The following is a 22452-nucleotide window of genomic DNA, read 5'->3' on the forward strand; positions in this document are numbered from 1 at the left end:
GAAGCACCTCTAAATCTTCATCCTTCTAATTTGCATTGTCATTTTGTTTTTTGTTTGTGTTTTTTAGCGTGCTCGACTTGTAAGGCATTCGTTTTTGTTGTTGTTTTTTTTTTCTTTTGCTGTGTGAAAAATAGTGAAAGAAACCCAATTGTTTTGATACTCATCGTAACATAAAAAAACTCCCCCAAAAACTCAAGACGACAGAATGGTGGTAGGGGGTTTGGTTTTGGTTGTTTTTGATTTCCTTTATATAAGTTTTGTTGTTTTTTGTTTTTGTAAAGCATGAGATTAATTAATAATATTAGACACGAGTGTGAAGTGTGTGTGTGTGTATGTTTATGTTTCTTTCTTTTTGTGTTTTTTTTTGTTCGGTCGACCACAAATGGATTGTTGTTGTTTTTCTTCATTGCAAAAAAAGTTCGGATACTCTCCTCCAGGTATCTTTGAATAATGAATTGATTTAAGTTTTCTTCTGTTTTTTTACTTTGGCTTAATGTCTATTATCCTACATTAAATCTGCCGCCGTTTGCCATCATCTTAATCAACTATCGTCGTCAGAAGCATCACATCACAAGCATTTGAAAGATTTTAGTCGTATGGAGAGGTTTCCTGGTGGCACCCTAAACGCCTTCTCTAACGACTTTGACTCTTCGAGTGTGCAATCAGCCATTGCAGCGTTATGTCGATGTTATCCTTTTCCTTGCACGAAATACTGTAGCAGCATATTTCTCTGTCTTGTATGCTGGATAAATTCCTGAAATATAGAATAAAGGAAATTATTCAAAAAAATTAATCGAATATTAAATAAGTAAAAATGCAGAGCATGAAATGAAATCGATGCTTTTATGGGCTTAAGAGCGTGTCTGAAATTTGGTTCACAGAATCAATTACCGACAACATGATAAAGGTCGAAGGATACAATGTTTTCAGAAATGTTTGAAGGTGGTGCAGCTATACATGCGAAAAATGAAATGAATTGTAGGATTATCAGAAAATCAGAGGAACAAGAGAAAATTGAGACAATATTTCTTGAATCAAGGATAAATAATAGGAAATTACTCGTTGGATGCGTTTATAGACCAAACCGGCATATTAAATTTGATAATCTCATACATGAGCTTATGGAAGTTTCGACGCAATATGAGGACCTGATAGTTGGAGGTGAATTTAACTCAAACTGTATAAAGGAATCTGAGCTCACAAATACATTTAACTCTACTGGTTTATACAACGTGAACAATTCCATACCTAACCATTATACCTCAAATAGTAATACCAGCCTAACCGGGCCTGCTCCGCTGCGCCTTCTTTAACACTATTATCTTTTTAGAGTGGGGACACTTCGCCCTGAATGCGGATATCGAATTCGTGCCATTGTAGCCTATGACGCTGAACGCGTCCGAATCCGGGCGATGTTCTTGGTGTTTATCCCTCTTATTGTTGGCGACATTTACGAGGTACAATGCCATGCATGGTCAATATTCCCCAAAAAAGTGGAAATATCAAATTTGTTCCTTATTCACAACGGAAATGAAGTTCAGCTTAGAGGGTGCTTTAGGGCGTACCCCAAAACACTTGGCTCCAAAATTAGACATTAAATTCGTTTTCTTCTCTCAAATACCGTTCATTTGAGTCCCATATTGTTAAAATGGGCCAAATAACCCATTTGACGTATTTTTAAGAGGAAAAGCGCCACCTAGACTTGAACACAAATTTTAATGTCATACTCGTAATCTACTCCCTAATACCTTTCATTTGAGTCCCATATAGCCATGGTCGGTTAATATGCCCGTTTGGGGGTATTTGGGGGTGGGCGTCTTTCCACTACTTGGACCTAATGTTTTATGCCATATTTGTAATCTACTGCCCACTACTTTTCATATGACTCACATATTGACATGAACTTCGAATATCAGTTTAGAGGAGTTTTGGTTTGGGGCGGGGGCCCGCTGGGTACTTTAGTACCATATTCGTTTTCTGGTCTCCAATACTTTAATTTAAAACCCTTATTGTGCCCATCGGACCACTTTCGGATATGGGTGGTGGGTTCGCCTCCACCCGATATCTAAAAATTATATAGCCTATGTTTCCTTGCAGACAAACGTACACAATCTATAAAAATTTTAAGAATATCGGTTCAGCCAAGTATTATATAATCATAATGGGAATGGCGTTTTTGCGGGGTGGCGTGACCCCCTATACTTCGATCTGATTTTGTATGGCAGATTCGAAATCTACTCCCGAATACCTTTCATTTGAGCTCCATATTAAAATGAACGCCCAATATGTCTGTTTGGGGGAGTTTTGATGTTGGGACGGCCCGATGGGTACTTAGACTCAAATTTTAATACCATATTCGTATTCTACTCTCCAATACCTTTCATTTGTTACCTATACTGTCTCGATCGGTCCACTTTTGATTTTGGGTTGTGTTTTTGGCATAAGGGGAGGGTCCGTCCCCCTTCCGATACCGAAAAATTATATAGCCTTTGTTTTTTTCCAGACCAACCTACACAATATGCGAAAATTTCGAGAAAATCGGACCTGCCATTTTTCAGTCTATATGGAACAAACAAACCGAGTCCCATATATTCGTGATTGGCTAATGTGCTCATTTTGGGCGTTTTTGTGGGGGTGGGGTGACCCCCTATAATTCGACATGAATTTGTATGCCATATTCGTAATCTACTCCCGCATACTTTTCATTTGATACCCCTATTGTCCTTATCGGTCCACTTTTGATTTTGGGTGGTGTTTTTGGGGTAACGGTGAAGAGTCCGCCCCTTCCGTTATCAATAAATTAATAAAGCCTATTCCTACTTCCTAACCATATTCATAATCTACTCCCGAATACCTTTCATTTGAGTCCCATATTGTCATGATCGTCAAATAAACATATTTGTCCTTATCGGTCCACTTTTGATTTTGGGTGGTGTTTTTGGGGTAACGGTGAAGAGTCCGTCCCCTTCCGTTATCAATAAATCAATAAAGCCTATTCCTACTTCCTAACCATATTCGTAATCTACTCCCGATTACCTTTCATTTGAGTCCCATATTGTCATGATCGTCAAATAAACTTATTTTAAGGGGTTTTAGGGCTGGGGCGGCCCCCCCAGGTACTTGGACCCAAATTTTATTATGAAATTCGTACTCTACTCTTGAATACCTTTCATTTGAGTCCCACATTGTCCCGATCGGTCCACTTTTATATTTGGGTAGTACTTTTGGGGTAAGGGGAAGGGTCCGCCACTCACCCGATATCAAAAAATTATATAGCCTATGTTTCCTTCCAGACCAACTTACACAATCTGTGAAAATTTCAAGATAATCGGTTCAGCCGTTTTTGAGTCTATGCGGAACAAACAGACAAACAAACAAACATACGTACAAACAAACACAAATTGAATTTTATATATAAGGAAAGAAGATAACACTAAAAATGTTTTCCTATATGACCAGCTGAGTTCTCCTTGTTTCTCCAAACATGATTTAATCTCGTCCGTCCTAGCAGAACCTGAATACTTCTACAATTTTATAACAAGTATAAAGGCATTAAGTTCGGCCGGGCCGAACTTTGGATACCCACCACTTCGGGTGTATATGTAAACCCCCTTTCGCTACAATCTGATAAAAATTGGTTAACTTACGAACCCAAATTCCGCACGGACATTGAGTGGTCTAATAAATATAAGTCACTATTGAAATTTGTATTTAAAATTTCAGCGAAATCGGATAAAAAATAAAGCTTTTATGGGCTTCAGACCCTTTATCTGGAGATTGGTCTATATGGCATCTATTGGGTTGCCCAAAAAGTAATTGCGGATTTTTCATATAGTCGGCGTTGACAAATTTTTTCACAGCTTGTGACTCTGGAATTGTATTCTTTCTTCTGTCAGTTATCAGCTGTTACTTTTAGCTTGCTTTAGAAAAAAAGTGTAAAAAAAGTATATTTGATTAAAGTTCATTCTAAGTTTTATTAAAAATGCATTTACTTTCTTTTAAAAAATCTGCAATTACTTTTTGGGCAACCCAATATATCTAAAAATAGTCCGATCTGTATCACATTTGGGTAGGATGTTGAGAGGCTTAAAACTGCGCACAATTCCAAATTTCAGCGAAATCCGATAAAAAAATAAAGCTTTTATGGGCTTCAGACCCTTTATCGACAGATCGGTCAATATCGCAGCGATATCTGACTATAGTCCGATCTGAACCATATTTGAGTCCTATGTTGGAAGGCGTAAAACTACCCACTGTTTGAAATTTCAGCGAAATCGGATAAAAAATAAAGCTTTTATGGGCACCTTTATCTGGAGATCGGTCTATATGGCAGCTATATCTAAATATAGTCCGATCTAAACCATATTTAGGTCAGATGTCAGGAGGCTTAAAATAACTCACTGTTGCAAATTTCAGCGAAATCAACTAATAAATAAAGCTTTTATGGTCTTCAGACCCTTTATCGAGAGATCGGTCTATATGGTAGCTATATCTAAATATAGTCTGTTTCAAATTTCAGCGAAATCGGGTAATAAATAAAGCTTTTATGGTCATCAGACCCTTTAACGGGAGATCGGTCTATATGGTAGCTATACCTAAATATAGTCCGATCTGAACCTCGAAATTTGAAACCCACTGTTTCAAATTTCGATAAAATTGGATGAAAAATAAAGTTTTTATAGGCATTAGACCCTTTATCGGAAAATCGGTCTATATGGCAACTCTATCCAAATATGGTTCCATTTCGCCCATTCAAGAACTTAACCAGGGTGGCATCAAAACGACGTATCTGTGCCAAATTTTAGCTCAATATCTCAATTGTTCTCCATGTACATCAATGACTTGCCACATCAACTGGAGTATTCAAACATCCATATATATGCAGATTATGTTCAAATATACCTTCCTTGCCACAAATCATCACTATCAGATGGGATATTAAAGCTAAACAGAGATCTCTGCAAAATGCACACATGGGCCACTGCAAAAAAATCTTCTGATAAAGCCAAATAAATCTAAATTCATTCTTATTACTGATAGAAGGCAAAGCATATGTTGTGAGTTTCTCATCAGTTCTCAGTTCTCATCAGAGACCAGGCATAATAATAAATAGCACTTTAACGTGGAAGGATCAAGTCATCGCAACGACAGGAAAAGTATTTGGAATGCTTAGGACACTATACCAAACTCAACTACTAACCCGGCAACATATCCGAGCTCCTCTGGCAAAATCTTACTTACTGCCAACACTGATGTATGGTTCTGAATTGTTCGGAAAATGCGACTCAAAAAGCAAGCACTGAATGCAAGCACTGAATGCAAACAGCTTATAAGGCCATCACAAGTTCGGCCGGGCCGAATCTTATATACCCTCCACCATAGATCGCATTTGTAGAGCTCTTGCCACGGTATCTCTTTTTAGGCAAACAAAGGGTACAAGAAAGGAATTGCTATGTTATTGGAACAATATCAAGTTATTGTTTGTTTCGGACCATAATCGAACTGAATATTGGAGACCACAGTAGAAGTCATTGTGTAAAATTTCAGCCAAATCTAGTAAGAATTGCACACTTTAGAGGCTGAAAAACTAAAATATGGAGATCGGTTTATAGGGGAGCTGTATTAGGCTATAAACAGACTCATGCCATATTCGACATGAGAGAAGCCGTTGTACAAAATTTCAGCCAAATCGGATAATACTTGCGCCCTTTAGAGGCTCAAGAAGTCAAAATCCCATATCGGTTCACATGGCAGCTATATCAGGTTATGGGCCGATTTGAAATATTCTTAGTACAGTTGTTGAAAGCTACAACAAAACACCTCATTCAAAATTTCAGCCAAATCGGATAATAATTGCGTCCTCTAGTGGCTCAAGAAGTCAAGACCCCATATCGGTTTATATGACAGCTATATCAGGTTATGGACCGATTGGAACCATTCTTAATATAGTTGTTGGAAGTCATAACAAAACAAGTCATGCAATATTTCAGCCAATTCGGATAGGAATTGCTCCCTGTAGAGGCTCAAGTAGTCAAGACCCTAGATCGGTTTATATGGCAGCTATATCAGGTTATGGACCGATTTGAACTATTCTTAGAACAGTTGTTGATAGTCATAACTAAAAACCTTATGCAAAATTTTAGCCAAATCGGATAATAATTGCGTACTCTAGTGGCTCAAGAAGTCAAGACCCCAGATCGGTTTATATGGCAGCTATATCAGGTTATGGACCGATTTGAACCATTCTTAACCCAGTTGTTGGAAGTCATACTTAAACACCTCATCCAAAATTTCAGCCAAATCGGATACGAATTGTGCCCTCTAGCGGCTCAAGAAGTCAAGACCCCAGATCGGTTTATATGGCAGCTATATCAAGTTATGGACCGATTTAGCCCATTTACAATCCCAACCGACCTACATTAACAGGAAGTATTTGTGCAAAATTTGAAGCGGCTAGCCTTACTCCTTCTAAAGTTTGCGTGGTTTCAACAGACAGACAGACGAACGGACAGTTTCACATTTCATCAGCGAAAAAATCTAAGACCATTTAGCCATGTCCGTCCGTCTGTCTGTGGAAATCACGCTACAGTCTTTAAAACTAGAGATATTAAGCTGAAACTTTGCACAGATTCTTTTTTTTTGTCCATAAGCAAATTAAGTTCGAAGATGGGCTATATCAGACAGTAAGTTGTGTTAGGCCCTTTGACATCCTTCTTCAATTTGGTCCTGATCGGTTCAGATTTGGATATAGCTGCCATATAGACCTATAAATGCGCCATAAAAGGCGCATTTATTGCCCGATTTCCCCAAAATTTAAGACATTGAGTTGTGTTATGCCCTTCGAAATTTTTCTGCAACTTGGCCCAGATCGGTCCCGATTTGGATACAGCTGTTATATAGACCGATCTTTCGATTCAAGGGTTTTGGCCCATAAAAGGCGCATTTATTGTCCGCTTTCGCCAAAATTTGGGACAGTGAGTTGCGTCAGGCTCTTCGACATCCCTCTTGAATTTGGCCCAGATCGGTTCAGATTTGGATATAGCTGTCTTATAGACCAATCTCTCCATTTAAGGTTTTGGGCCCATAAAAGGCGCATTTATTGTCCGATGTCGCCGAAGTTTAACAAAGTGACTTGTGTTAGGCTTTTCAACATCCGTGTCGTTTATGGTGCAGATCGGTCTATTGGGTTGCCCAAAAAGTAATTGCTGATTTTTCATATAGTCGGCGTTGACAAATTTTAAGCAAATTTTAAGCATTAACCGAATTGGCATCGTCATGTAACTGAGCGTGAGATAGGAGAGAAGTTAAATATACCAAAATCAACCGCTCATTATCACATAAAAAGTCTTGGACTGGTGAAAAAGCCAAACCGAATCAACGCTTGTGATATGCACCTTAAACGCAATGAATTCGGTCCGTTTTTAAAACGAATCATAACTGGAGATGAAAAATGGATTGTTTACAACAACGTTAGTCGAAAACGATCATGGTCCAAGCATGGTGAACCAGATCAAACCACTTCAAAGGCTGATATCCACCAAAAGAAGGTTATGCTGTCTGTTTGGTGGGATTGGAAGGGTGTGGTATATTTTGAGCTGCTTCCAAGGAACCAAGTGATTAATTCGGATGTTTACTGTCAACAATTGGACAAATTGAATACAGCCATCAAGGAGAAGCGACCAGAATTGGTCAATCGTAAAGGTGTCATATTCCACCAGGACAACGCTAGACCGCACACATCTTTGGTCACTCGCCAAAAACTGAGTGAGCTTGGTTGGGAACTTTTGATGCATCCACCATATAGCCCTGACCTTGCACCATCAGACTACCATTTATTTCGGTCTTTGCAGAACTCCTTAAATGGTAAAACTTTCGGCAATGATGAGGCTATAAAATCGCACTTGGTTCAGTTTTTCGCAGATAAAGGCCAGAAGTTCTATGACCGTGGAATACTAAATTTGCCAGGAAGATGGCAAAATGTTATCGAACAAAATGGCAATTATATATTTGATTACAGTTCATTCTAAGTTTTATTAAAAATGCATTTACTTTCTTTTAAAAAATCCGCAATTACTTTTTAGGCAACCCAATAGTTGTCTTATAGACCGATCCCTCGATTTAAAGACCGGCCCATAAAAGGCACATTTATAATCTGATTTCTTTGAAATTTGACACATCGACTTGTGTTAGGCTTTTCAACATCCGTGTCGTTTATGGTTCAGATAGGCCTATATTTGGATATGGCTACCACAAAGACCAATATTTTGTTCTACAAAATTGAACAATGACCTCCAATATCCGTGTCGAATTTGGTCCAAATCGGACCATATTTCGATAAAGCCGCTATGGGGTTAAAATTATGCATTTTTCACCGGATTTTGACCAAAGGTGGTTTACATATATATCCGAGGTGGTGGGTATCCAAAGTTCTGCCCGGCCGAACTTGACGCCTTTTTACTTGTTTACCTCATTTTCGTGTAGGCATCTTTTGCACATGTGCACAGGTTATTTTCAAGCATCCCCAACATTTTTCAACCCGATTGCTAATGGCTTATGGCATAAGTGAGGGGTAAGCCACCAGTTTTGAAATATTTTTGAAGGCTGAGATTTTTTAGTTTTTCCAGACCTTTGTGTGTCAGAAACGATTTTCTACATGTTTAGGTTCTTATTTGACTCATTCTAAGTTAATTAGTATTTGCTTACTAAAAGTTAAACTCAACTAATTTATGGTTCTGTCAAATTTCAGGTAAACTTCCCCCGCAATGGAATACACTTTTGAATGACTTGCTAAACTCATTTTTTAATTTAGTATGCCTTTTTTTTTTTGTTTTAATTATATTTCAATTGTACTTACATTCGTTCAATTAGACCGGTTTCGTCTAAAGCACCTGGAAGATCACGTTTATTACCCAATACCAATACAGGTATACCTGCTAATTGCGGCTTTTCTAATAATGAGTGCAGTTCGTTGCGTGATGCTTCCATTTTATCCAAATCCGCTGCGTCCACCATATACCTGTACAGCAAATTATAAAAACAAACACACATTAAAATTTTAATATTCCAATAGCCTTTGCAAAATGTTTCAAAAGTATTACACAATTGCATTGACGCCACGACAATATCTCTCCCACATGGAACGGAATCTGGGTTGACCACCAATATCCCACACCTTTATTGTAACATTGCCCTTGGTGATGCGGCGCATATTGAAACCGACTGTAGGAATCATATCTTCTGTAAATTGGCCAGACTGAAATGAAGACAAGAAAAGGGAAAAGATGAATAGCAGTTCGTAACACTATCGTAGAACACTTTCGTTGGTTATGCCCTCCTATTGCTGTCGGCATTTGTGAGCCACTATGCCATGTAAAAACTTCTCCCCGAAAGGGCGTCGCACTACGGCTCCCTGTTTAGACTCGGCTATAAATAGAAGGTCCCTTATCATTGACCTTAAACTTGAAACGGACAGCACTCATTGCATGTGAGAAGTCTGCCCCTGTTCCTTAATGAAATCTTCGTGGGCAAATTTGCATTTGCACCACTTTCTAAGAGTTCAAATAAAAATAAAACCGAAAACGTAAGTTTTTTTATACCCTCCACCATAGGATGGGGGTATACTAATTTCGTCATTTTGTTTGTAACTACTCGAAACATTCGTCTGAGAACCCATAAAGTATTTATTGGGTTGCCCAAAAAGTAATTGCGGATTTTTTTAAAAGAAAGTAAATGCATTTTCAATAAAACTTAGAATGAACTTTAATCAAATATACTTTTTTTACACTCTTTTTCTAAAGCAAGCTAAAATTAACAGCTGATAACTGACAGAAGAAAGAATGCAATTTCAGAGTCACAAGCTGTGAAAAATTTTGTTGACGCCGACTATATGAAAAATCCGCAATTACTTTTTGGGCAACCCAATATATTCTTGATCGTCATGAAATCTTATGTCAATCTAGCCATGTCCGTCCGTCCGCCCGTCTGTCTGACGGAACCACACTATCTTCCCAAGGAGTAAAGGTTGGGATTGTAAATGGGCTACATCGGTCCATGTTTTGATATAGCTGCCTTATAACCCGATATTGGATCTTGACTTCTTGAGCCACTAGAGGGCGCAATTCTTATCCGATTTGAATGAAATTTTGCACGAAGTATTTTGTTATGATATTCAACAACTGTGCCAAGTATGGTTCAAATCGATGCATAACCTGCTAGAGCTGTCATATAACCCGAACTGGGGTCTTGACTTCTTGAGCTTCTAGAGGGCGCTATTCCTATCCAATTTGGCTGAAATTTTGCATGACGTATTTTATTATGACTTTCAACAACTGTGCCAAGTAAGGTTCAAATCGATGCATAACCTGATATAGCTGTCATATAACCCGAACTGGGGTCTTATCTTCTTGAGCCTCTAGAGGTCGCAATTCTTATCCGATTTGGCTGAAATTGTACATGGCGTGTTTTTTCATAATTTCCAACAACTGATGCCAAATATGAATCAAATTAGTCTATAACCTGATATAGTTTTCATATAAACCGATCTGGGATCTTGACTTCTTGAGCCACTAGAGGGCGCAATTATTATCCGATTTGCCTGAAATTTTGCACGACGTGTTTCACTATGACTTCCAACAACTGCGCTAAGTATGGTTCAAATCGGTCCATAACCTGATATAGCTGTCATATAAACCGATCTGGGATCTTGACTTCTTGAGCCTCTAGAGGTCGCAATTATTATCCGATTTGCCTGAAATTTTGTACGACGGCTTCTCTCATGACCTTCAATATACGTGTCTAATATGGTCTGAATCGATTAAATTGCTTGATACAGCTTGTTTTGATTTCCAACAACTGTACTGAGTATGGTTCAAATCGGTCAATAACTTGATATGGCTGCCATATAAACTGATCTTGGGTCTTGTCTTCTTGAGCCACTAGAGGGCGCAATTCCTATCCAATTTGGCTGAAATTTTGCATGACGTATTTTATTATGACTTTCAACAACTGTGCGAAATAAGCTACAAATCGGTTCATAACCTGATATAGCTGTCATATAAACCGATCTGGGATCTTGACTTCTTGAGCCTCTAGGGGTCGCAATTATTATCCGATTTGGCTGAAATTGTGCATGGCGTGTTTTTTTCATAATTTCCAACAACTGTGCCAAATATGAATCAAATTAGTCTATAACCTGATATAGCTTTCATATAAACCGATCTGGGGTCTTGATTTCTTGAGCTTCTAGAGGGCGCAATTCCTATCCGATTTGGCTGAAATTTTGAAAGACGTATTTTATTCTTACTTTCAACAACTGTGTCAAATAATGTTCAAATCGGTTCATAACCTTATATAGCTGCCATATAAACCAATCTGGGGTCTTGACTTTTTGAGCCTCTAGAGGTCGCAATTATTATCCGATTTGCCTGAAATTTTGTACGACGGCTTCTCCCATGACCTTCAATATATGTGTCTAATATGGTCTGAATCGATTAAATTGCTTGATACAGCTTGTTTTGATTCCAAATCGGCCCATAACCTGATATAGCTGTCATATAAACCAATCTGGAATCTCGACTTCTTGAGCCACTAGAGCGTGCAATTCTTATCCGATTTTGCTGAAAATGGGCATGGTGTGTTTTTTCATAATTTCCAACAATTGTGCCAAATATGAATCAAATTAGTCTATAACCTGATATAGCTGTCATATAAACCGATCTGGGGTCTTGACTTCTTGAGCTTCTATAGTGCGCAATTCCTATCCGATTTGGCTGAAATTTCGCACGACGTGTTTCGCTATGGCTTCCAACAACTGCGCTAAGTATGGTTCAAATTGGCCCATAACCTGATATAGCTGTCATATAAACCGATCTGGGATCTTGACTTCTTGAGCCTCTAGAGGGCGCAATTCCTATCCGATTTGGCTGAAAATGTGCATGGCGTGTTTTTTCATAATTTCCAATAACTGTGCCAAATATGAATCAAATTTGTCGATAACCTGATATAGCTGTCATATAAACTAGTCTGGGGGCTTGACTTCTTGAGCCACTAAAGGGCGCAATTCCTATCCGATTTTGGCTGAAATTTTGCACAACGTGTTTCGCTATGGCTTCCAACAACTGCGCTAAGTATGGTTCAAATCGGCCCATAACCTGATATAGCTGCCATATAAACCGATCTGGGATCTTAACTTCTTGAGCCTCTAGAGATCGCAATTATTATCCGATTTGTCTGAAATTTTGCACGACGTGTTTCACTATGACTTCCAACAACTGTACCGAGTATGGTTCAAATCAACCCATAACCTGATATAGCTGCCATATAAACCCATCTGGGGTCTTGACTTCTTGAGCCTCTAGAGGTCGCAATTATTATCCGATTTGGCTGAAATTTGTACGACGGATCCTCTCATGACCATCAACATAAGTGTTTATTATGGTATGAATCGGTCTATAGCCCATAAAAACCGATCTCTTTATTTCACTTCTTGAGCCCCCCAAGGGCGCATCTCTTATTCGAATTGGCCGACATTTTACACAAGTCTCCAAAATATAGTTTAATTATGATCGGAATCGGACGATAACTTGATATCGCTCTAATAACAGAGCAATTATGATTTTTTTTGCCTAAGAAGAGATGCCGGAAAAAGAACTTGAGAAATGCGATCCATGGTGGAGTTCAGATTTAGACACATTTTTATACCCTACACCACTATTTGTTTGTAACACCCATTTGTTTATGTAGAAATTTGATAATGCTATGCATTTTTTCATATAAACAAGAAGATTGCAGCGTTTTAAGTCTCATATTTAAATTTTAAAGTTAGCCGATAACACAGTGATGATGTAACCCCCCATTATTTTGCCTTTGTTTGAATTTTTAACGACAAAAAATGCATTTTTCTTGATGGAACAAAAGCAAGCAAACATTATGATGAGTAAGTAAATTATTATTATCAAACCCATGTATCACTGTCATATAATTAACCGTTGGCCGAAATCAGCAAAGATTTTGTAAACTTTGCTTTTTTCTGATACATATGAATTGTAGGCCACCGCACAGTGGCACGACTGCGGCCAAAAATGGCCAAAGTCATCATATAAAAATTTTTGGATGATTCATGTGTTGTTGTTGTTGTTGCAGTAGCAGTGTGTGGCACGCTAAGGCGGCAGCCCTTGCCGATGAAGGAATCCATCGGGTCAATTCGATACATACAACCGGCTGCCATGGGATTCAATGTGTCAATAAGTTTTGTGTATATAGAAGTACAAATGAGGCTACCGTGGCGCAGGGGTTAGCATGTCCGCCTACTACGTCGAACGCCTGGGTTCAAAACCCGACGTGAACAGAAATTGTCAGCGGTGGTTATTCCCATACTAATGCTGGTTACATTTGTGAGGTATCCTACTATGATAAAACTTTTCTACCAAGTGGTGTCGCTATGCGGCGCGCCGTTCGAACTCGGCATAAAAAGGAAGCCCCTTAACATTGACCTGTAAGTTTGATCTGCACTGCACTCATTGATATGAGAGTAGTATCCCCTGTTCCTTAATGGAATGTTCATGGGAAATTTTCCAAGTATTTAGTAGGGGTTTAAATCCAACCATTTTTGGCATTGCCTTGCCTCCTTGTTTAATGACGAAAATTAAAAGATGCATCTGTTCTCATAAATTTTAATATTTAGAGTAACGGTCGGTATAAAAGTGAGTCCGTTTGTAAGTTTGGGATGTTAAGAATGTGGTAGGTTGTTTTTTTAAATACAAATATTGATTATATTAAAGTTACCCAAAATAGAAGTACAGAAACACGTGGAAGTGAATCCCAACTTTTTTATTTTCTTTCAGCCAACACGCAGGGGATTTCCCCTATGAATGCAGAGCATTGCGTTGGTGAGAGGAAACTAGGAATTGGAGAGGGGGAAAAGGATGGATTATTGACATTTGTCTTAAATCTTTGGATGTTAAAATGGGAGGGAAAAACATTAGCCGGAAGTCGAATTCACCTACGAACGGTTCGCGCGAAATAAGAATTTTCTCTATAATGCCTTGTGCGGTCCGCTGGCCAATCAATTCCAAACGGGTGTGAGTTCTTGGAATGTCTAGTATCCCTGACATACATCCTTACATCAGGAATAAGAACACGAATATCAGACGAACACACACCTTGAAACTACCGATAGAACAGCGCCCAACAAGCCACATTGCGACGATGATCAAGGGAGCCAATAGAGTTGGATACCCCACTGTTCCCAATCAACGCCGTCGCTGTCCTCTGTACATGGTCCAGTAGCTCCAGGGATGATTTTGCAGCTCCAGCCCATACATGTGAGTTGTACTCCATCTACGGTCTTATGAAAGTGGTGCAGATGTTAAGAAGATCAGATGGAGTGAAGTAATTCTTACACCGTTTAAGGAAACCTAGGCACTTGAATGCTTCTCTCAACACTTCAAATACATGTTTAGCCCAACGGACATCACTTTGTTATTTCATGCCCAGAACATCAAGAGCTTCTGATTGTTCAACACCTATACCGTTGATAGACAAAGATGATCGTAATGGGTCAGCGAATCGTTTGTGACAACAAGCAGCACTGAGTCGATTCATTCGACCCCACCCAGAAATGGCCAGCAAATACTGGTAGAGTGTATCATCCATAACCCGCCTCTTGTCCTCACAATCTCTCGAAGACTCGGCCTATGGTCAAATGAGTATGAATGACAGAGATTACTGTAATCCGCAAATGAGTAGATCGGATTCGATGTCTGACCAAACAGATAATTGATGAAAATAAGAAAAAGAGAAGGAAAAAAGAACAGAGCCCTGGGGTACAACTGCTGTCAATTTGTGGTCTTTGGATGAGAACCCATCTATAACGATAGTGCGATCTCTGAGAAAGCTCGAAATAATCGAACGAAGCCGTTACCGACACCAAACGCGACACCATATGGATAAGAAGTCGAAGCACCGTAGAGTGAAACAGGGAGTTCCCCAAGGTGGTGTGATATCTCCGACACTGTTTAACCTCTACCTATCCTCCATTCCACCCCCTCCAGACGGCATAGAGATCGTATCATATGCGGACGATTGTACGATAATGGCATCAGGCCCCCCACCCATTGATGACCTCTGCGGTAGGTTGAACGTCTACCTCAACGAACTTGCCTCATATTTCGCTGCAAGAAATCTGAAGATATCCGCCACCAAATCTTCAGCCGCATTGTTCACTACAAATCCGAGTGAGGTGAAGACTGAGCTGACTGTGATGGTCGATGGAGAAATGATTCCGACCATCAAGTGTCCCAAAATACCTGACGTCACATTTGACAGCTATTAAACATTCTCCTCACATGCCACAGCAATCTGCGATAAAGTCAAAAGTAGAAACAAGGTCCTCAAGTCACTTGCTTGCTGGCAGCACTTGGGGTGCAGACAAAGAAACCTTGTTGACCACGTACAGAGCAATTGGCCGGTCTGTGGTAAGTTATGCAGCGCCAGTGTGGTCTCGTCAATTTTGTGACACGTAGTGGAAAAATATTCAGATCTGTCAGAATGTCGCCCTCCGAACTGCGACGGGCTGTCTCCTCAGTTCTCATGTGGACCACGTCCATCAGGAGACAAAGATCCAACCAGCGCCAAGACATAACTACATGCTGTCTAAGTAATTCTTTTTGGACTGTTATCGCAGAGACCATCCAAACCATCATCTTGTGGATATCCATCGCCCAGAAGCCTTAAGGTAGATCTACATGATCTAGAGCGTGAGGTTCAGCGCTTTAAGAGAAAACCTCTAGATCAAGCGGTATATCAAGCAGGTCTAAACAACATTCATGCAGACACGGTAGCAGATGCGGTAATTGGTTAGGGGATGAATGTAGTCCTGGAAGAACGACCGCCACCCATTGCAACTGAAGAAATCGATCTCCCCAGGCAAACCAGAGTAGTTCTGGCTCAATTATTATCCGGCAGATGCAGCCGCCTCAATTCCTACAGAGCTAGGATTGATGCCGATGTGCAAGATGTATGTCCCGACTGTAACCAGAGACCGCACGATACACGTCACCTGTTTGACTGCCCGGCCAGACCCACTCGACTCAGACAAAGATCCCTGTGGACGCACCCCATCTTAGTCGCAGAGTTCCTGGGTCTTGACACTCAACAGAATCAAGCAGACGAAAGATAGAACACAATAAACTGCTACAACAACAACAACCAAATGCGAGAAGCTGTGATAGTAGTGCACCATGCCAAACCTTATCAAAAGCCTTGGAGATAACCCGAGCCACAATCTAACTCTCACCAAACTGGTGGATTGAGCAACTCCAACGTTGCGACAGAAGTGCCATGAGGTCGCCCGTAGTGTGATTTCTGCGGAACCCATACGGTTGGTCGCTAAGAAGGCCATTAGGCTCTAACCACAGTCTCCATGACCTTGGGGAGAGCGAAGCATATCGCAATTGGCCGATAATTCGCAGGGTTGTTTGCCTCACCCTTCTTGGGTATTGGCTGAACGTTCACAACCTTTCAACGCGCCGGGAAGACTCCCGCGCGATAGGCAAGGTTGAAAAGGTTGCGTAATGGACGAGCGAGCGTCGAAAAAAACCTGTGTAAGCCAAGTGTTGATATGGCATCCGGGCCATTATCATTGAGTTTAAACTTGAATCGAAAAGCTTTAATTAATGTGTGAGAAGTGTGCCCCTTCGCGGTTCCTGGGTAAATTTTTACTCCGGTTTAGAGAGACACTTAGCCCTTAATGTAAATATGCGCTTCGAGCCCCATAATGGCATGGTCGGTAAATAAATTCTGTTTGAGGATGGGACGGGCCCCAGGGACTTTGTCCCGAAAATGAGTATTTTAGGGGAAGGATGGCACTCAGCCATTTCGACTCAAATATGGATATCAAATTTGTGCTGCACTCCCAAATCCATTTAATGTGAGCCCCATATTGCCATGGTCAGTAAATATGAAATGTTTGGAAGGTGTTTTTTAGGGCTGGGGCGGCCACCGGCACTTTGCGTTGAAAATAGATACCAAAAATCGTTCTTTACTCCCAAATACCATTGATTTGAGCTCCATATGACCATAATCGAAAATTAAGTATAGTTTAGGGGGCGCTTTAGGACCGTACCTTGGCTCCAAATTTGGATATGAAATTCATTTTCTACTCTCAAATACCTTTCATTCCAATACAATATTGTCAAAATGGGTCAATCAACCTATTTGACTTATTGTTGGAAAGATAAGTGCCACCTTGAACTCAAATTTGTATGTCATATTCGTAATCTACTCCCAAATACCTTTCATTTGAGTCCCATATAGACATGGTCGGCTAATATGCCCATTTGGGGGTACTTGGGGGAGGGGCGACCTCCCATTACTTGGACCTAATTTTGTATGCCATATTTGTAATCTACTGTGGAATACTTTTCATTTGAAGCCCATATTGACATGAACGTCTAATATATTTGTTTAGAGTTTTTGGATTGGGGAGGCCCGCTAGGTACTTGGACCCGAATTTTAATACGATATTCGATTTCTAGTCTCCAATACCTTTCATTTGATACCCATATTAAGCTATCGGTCCACTTTTGGTTTTGGATGGCGTTGTTGGGTTAAGGGAGAGGAATCGCCTCCATCCGATTTCTAAAAATTATATAGCCTATGGTCTGATTCGGACCATAATTAAATTGATATTGAAGGCCATAGCAAAGTCATTATGTGAAATTTCAGCCAAATCGAATAAGAATTGCACCCTTAAGGGGCTCGGGAAGTGCAATAGAGACATGCGTTGTATGGGAGCTGTATCAGGCTATAGACCGGTTCAGACCATATTTGACACGCATGTTGAAGGTCATGGGAGATGCCGTTTTACAAAATTTCAGTCAAATCGGATAATAACTGCGCCTCTTAAGGCTCAAGAGGTCAAGATCCCAGATCGGTTTATATGACAGCTATATCAAGTTATGGACTGATTTGAACTATATTTGGCACAATTATTGAAAGTCATAACACGTCGTGCAAAATTTCAGACAAATCGGATAAGAATTGTGCCCTCTAGAGGGACATGAAGTCAAGACCCCAGCTTGGTTTATATGACAGTTATATCAGGTTATATACCGATTTCAACTTCCAGACAAACTTACACAATCTGTGAAAATTTTAAGAAAAACGGTTCAGCCGTTTTTGATTCTACGGAACAAACAAAAAAAACCGAGTCCCTATAGTCGTGATGGGTCATATGCCCATTTAAAGCGTTTTTGAAGGGAAGGGGGACCCCCTATACTTCGATCTGATTTTGTATGCCAGATTCGTAATCTACTACAGAATACCTTTCACTTGAGGCCCATATTGACATCAATATGTCCGTTTGGGGGAATTTTAGGGTTGGGGCGGCCCGATGGGTGCTTAGCTCCAAATTTTAATACCATATTCGTATTCTACTTTCCAATACCTCTTATTTGATACCCATATTATCCCGATCGGTCCACTTTCGATTTTGGGTGGTGTTTTTGGGAAAAAGGGGGAGGGTCCGCCCCCTTCCGAAATCAACAAAACTATAAAGCCTATTTCTCCTTCCTGACCATATTCGCAATCTACTCCCGAATACCTTTCATTTGAGTCCCATATTGTCATGATAGTCCAAAAAACCTATTTTAGGGGGTTTTGGGGTAAGGCGGCCCCCAGTTACTTGGACCCAATTTTTAATATGAAACTCGTTCTCAACTCCTGAATACCTTTCATTTGAGTCCCATATTGTCCCGATCGGTCCACTTTTATTTTTGGGTAGTACTTTTGGGGTAAGGGGGAGGGTCCGCCGTTTTTTAGTCTATACGGAACAAACAAACAAACACAAATTCAATTTTATATATAAGATTCACCCATGTAAAACTTCTACCACTAAATGGTGGCGCTCTACGGTTGCCAATTCGGGCTCGGCAATAAAAACAATCTCTTAGCATGGGGCTTCAAACTTCAAAACCACTATTCCTTAATGAAATTTTTAATGTCTGAACATGAACATTCCACTAAGGAACATAGGCAAACTTCTCACATATCAATGAGTACAGTCCCATTTAAGCTCAATGATAAGGGGCCTCCTTTTTATAGCCGAGTCCTAACAGCGTGCCGCAGTGCGACACCTCTTTGGAGAGAAGTTTTACATGGCATAGTACCTCACAAATGTTGCCAGCATTAGGAGGGGAAAACCACCACTGAAAATTTTTTCTGATGGTCTTGCCAGGATTCGAACCCAGGCCTTCAGCGTTATAGGCGGACATGCTAACCTCTGCGCTACGGTGGCCTCCTAGGAGGGGAAAACCACAGCTAAATTTTTTTCTTTTCTGATGGTCTCACCAGGATTCGAACCTAGGCGTTCAGCGTCATAGGCGGACATGCTAACCTCAGCGCTACGGTGGCCTCCGTCTCTCCATACATTTATTAAAAGTATCTTCAGTGATCAAATTGAAAATTGCCTCTAATTCGGTGGAGAGATGAACAAATGGCGTCAAATGGTCTTTGATTACAATCGGAACACAATAACCCCCACAATGGTGTAATCCCGACCTGGCACGGCATAGCTGTGAGCACCACACCGGCTGGAATATTGAGGACCGATCTGTGTGGTGTTCATTGCTGTCACGAGAAGCTTAGCTGAGAGCTACCGAGCGCATCCACAGTTTGCGGATAGTGGAATGTTCCATGCGGAGTAGCTGCAATGGCAGTCGCGAACAATCTGCAGCCTCGAGCGGAGAGTCAGACGGCACCGAGTCTTGCACAAATACTGAGTGCCTATGATGCTCGATATGACAAGGCGAGTTATTACAAATAGCAAATTTTGCTCATGAACATTCCACTAAGGAAGTTTAAGCTCAATGATAAGGGGCCTCCTTTTTATAGCCGAGTCCGAACGGCGCAGTGCGACACCTCTTTGGAGAGAAGTTTTACATGGCATAGTACCTCACAAATGTTGCCAGCATAAGGAGAGGAAAACCGCCTCTTGAAATTTTTTCTGATGGTCTCGCCAGGATTCGAACCCAGGCGTTCAGTGTCATAGGTGGACATGATAACCTCTGCGCTACGGTGGCCTCCCAATTTAATTATTGGCGAGTTATTGTCGCCTTTAAATAACAAATGGCCGCCCCGTTCCCGCGGCGATCGGTCCTTTGGACCGGAACTAGCTTGCTCATCTACAAAGCTTGACAAGTATCGCTACCTCCACATGCAATGTGGCTAAAACAACAACCACAACATTGGTGTACTCCCAGTTCGGATCATAGTTCAGTGTAAGGTACTCCAGTTTGTCGTGGGTGCTTTAATTCTTATCACATGGGTGGCGGACGTTCTCAATAAGGGCATTCACAGACCACATGGAAACGAAAACTTAAAGCAAAATGTGAATGAGCTTCAACAAGATGAGTGCAATCCCATAGCAGCCGGTTGTACGTACCGGATTGACCCGATGGAGTTCTTCATCGGCAAGGGCTGCCGCCTCAGTGTATAACACACTGCTACAACGACAACAACAACAAGATGAATCAACTTGATAATCACTGCAAAAACAAAAGAAAGTAGGCACTTAAGCAGCACACAAAAACTTCAAGAAATTTGAGAAAACAATGCATTGGCTGGCAAAACCAAAACTGATATGGTTGTTGATCCCGCATACAAATATTTCTATAAAAAAAACGCAGCTCGATAATTCTCTTTTAGTACGTAAGTCTTCGATTTGGGCTATGCTACATGTACTTCGATTTTTGGTGGCTTCTGTATTACAACTAGGGTTGAAGAAATAAAAGGTTTTGGAAAGCATTTCATAACGAAGTGGCCAACAATTGGAACTGCTTAAAGCAATAAGTACACACCACTGACTACATATAAAAATCGTTTGCTGGTCAGATGTCAAATTTGGACACGCTTCTGTAGATTCAGACAATCGTTTGTACTATCCGCAAATAAATCATATTCTTTGTCACGTTCACCCAGCAAAAACTTTGTATAAAAACTGAATTAGCTTCAATAAAATTGGGGCCTGTTATGCAGTCGACGATATAGTAACTCTAAATCTTGATTCCTCTTCAATATTCATTCATTACTAATGCAGAATTGTATGATTCTTACTTTCTTAGCCAAAGGCGACAGGAAAGGAAACTTGCATTATCTATAGAGTACTTATGAACATGCACACACATACATATACATATGTGTACCTCACATATATGTACGTACGGTATGACAGTTATTTTTGATTGTACTCCCTTTTTTTCTTAGGGATTCTGTTTACTCATTTTCGGCTTTCTTTATCTGTTGTGTTCGTCCCCCCCTTGTGTCATATGTTACAAAAACAACAACACCCGCTAGTAGGAAAAAAACCACCCCCAAACGCCTTCCACAATCCATTGTAACTTTTTTTTTCTTGTTTCATCGATATGTCGTCGTTCTTTTCGATGCCGTGGATGACGTTTGGCGTTTGGTAATATATAGCTGCGTTGTGTTGTGTAGGGAATGGAACTATGAGAGGGGGGGCGGTTGGGGAGTAGTCCGGGAGAATGGCCAGTACGTTGTTAATAACGATGATGAGTAGTCTGATTAACCCGTATGTATGTGTGCAGAATTGTTGGTTGGACTTTATCGCAGCAAGCACGGGCATGGACACGGACACACTAGTAAATATACTTACAGCTATAACATTAACAAATGTTGTCTTCCCCGAATACTGCAGGCCCACTAGTGTTAGCTCCATTTCTTCTTTCCAGAAGATGCTCTTGAACCAATCCAATATTCTGTTGATTAAAGCCAGCATTTTTGCAATGTTTTTTCTCCTATTAATTCTACTTTTTAACTGGCTTTGCTCCTTTTTAACACAATTTGACGCCCAAATAAGAAATAATTTTCCCCTATTTGAGAGAACCAACTGGTTACTCAGTAATCGGTATAATGGCAAGTGACAGTTTAATAAGTTTCTATGTCTGCCGTAGATGTCGCATTGCCTTTATGAAATTTGTGTAATTAGTAAAACGCAAGTAAAATCAAAAAAATATTAAAGCTAACGTAACCGGTAGATTGAGCATATAGAAACTGCTGGAGCATTCCAACACATTCAACCGAAAAATGGCAGTGTCCAATCTTTCTTATTCTTTCTGATGGTATATCTGAATCTACATGTAGATTGATGAGCAGTTTACGGGGAAAATCTCAAAAAATCTAATTTTTGCACAAAGGCTGGTACTATGTTTTTTTTTTTTCGTGATTACTTTTTTATATAACAGCTTTTGAAGCAAATAAACTTGCTGATTTCTTTCAGTAGGACATTCCCTCATTACTTATGAAAAAGTATTCATAATAGTAACATGTTTTCATTGAGATTTTTGCCTTGTTTCATAAAAGTAACCCCGAAAATTTTGTGTTTTCAACCGTGAAAAACGAATAAAGTACCAGCCTTAACCCCCTAAAGTTACCCCA

At 40.2% G+C, this 22452-nt stretch overlaps 1 protein-coding gene across 1 annotated transcript; it reads right to left on the reverse strand.

Moving 5' to 3' along the window:
- Window positions 1-206: 206 nt before the first annotated feature.
- LOC106080383 (ADP-ribosylation factor-like protein 8) lies at window positions 207-21918 on the reverse strand. Its single transcript, XM_013241759.2, has 4 exons — window positions 21671-21918; window positions 9099-9253; window positions 8855-9016; window positions 207-754 (listed from the first exon to the last, which is right to left on the reverse strand). Exons 1-4 carry the CDS (start codon window positions 21791-21793, stop codon window positions 634-636), a joined length of 561 nt encoding a protein of 186 aa, XP_013097213.1. The 5' UTR covers window positions 21794-21918; the 3' UTR covers window positions 207-633.
- Window positions 21919-22452: the final 534 nt, after the last annotated feature.

The sequence above is a fragment of the Stomoxys calcitrans genome, chromosome 2, assembly GCF_963082655.1.
Source record: "Stomoxys calcitrans chromosome 2, idStoCalc2.1, whole genome shotgun sequence".
NCBI classification, from domain to species: Eukaryota; Metazoa; Arthropoda; class Insecta; order Diptera; family Muscidae; genus Stomoxys; species Stomoxys calcitrans.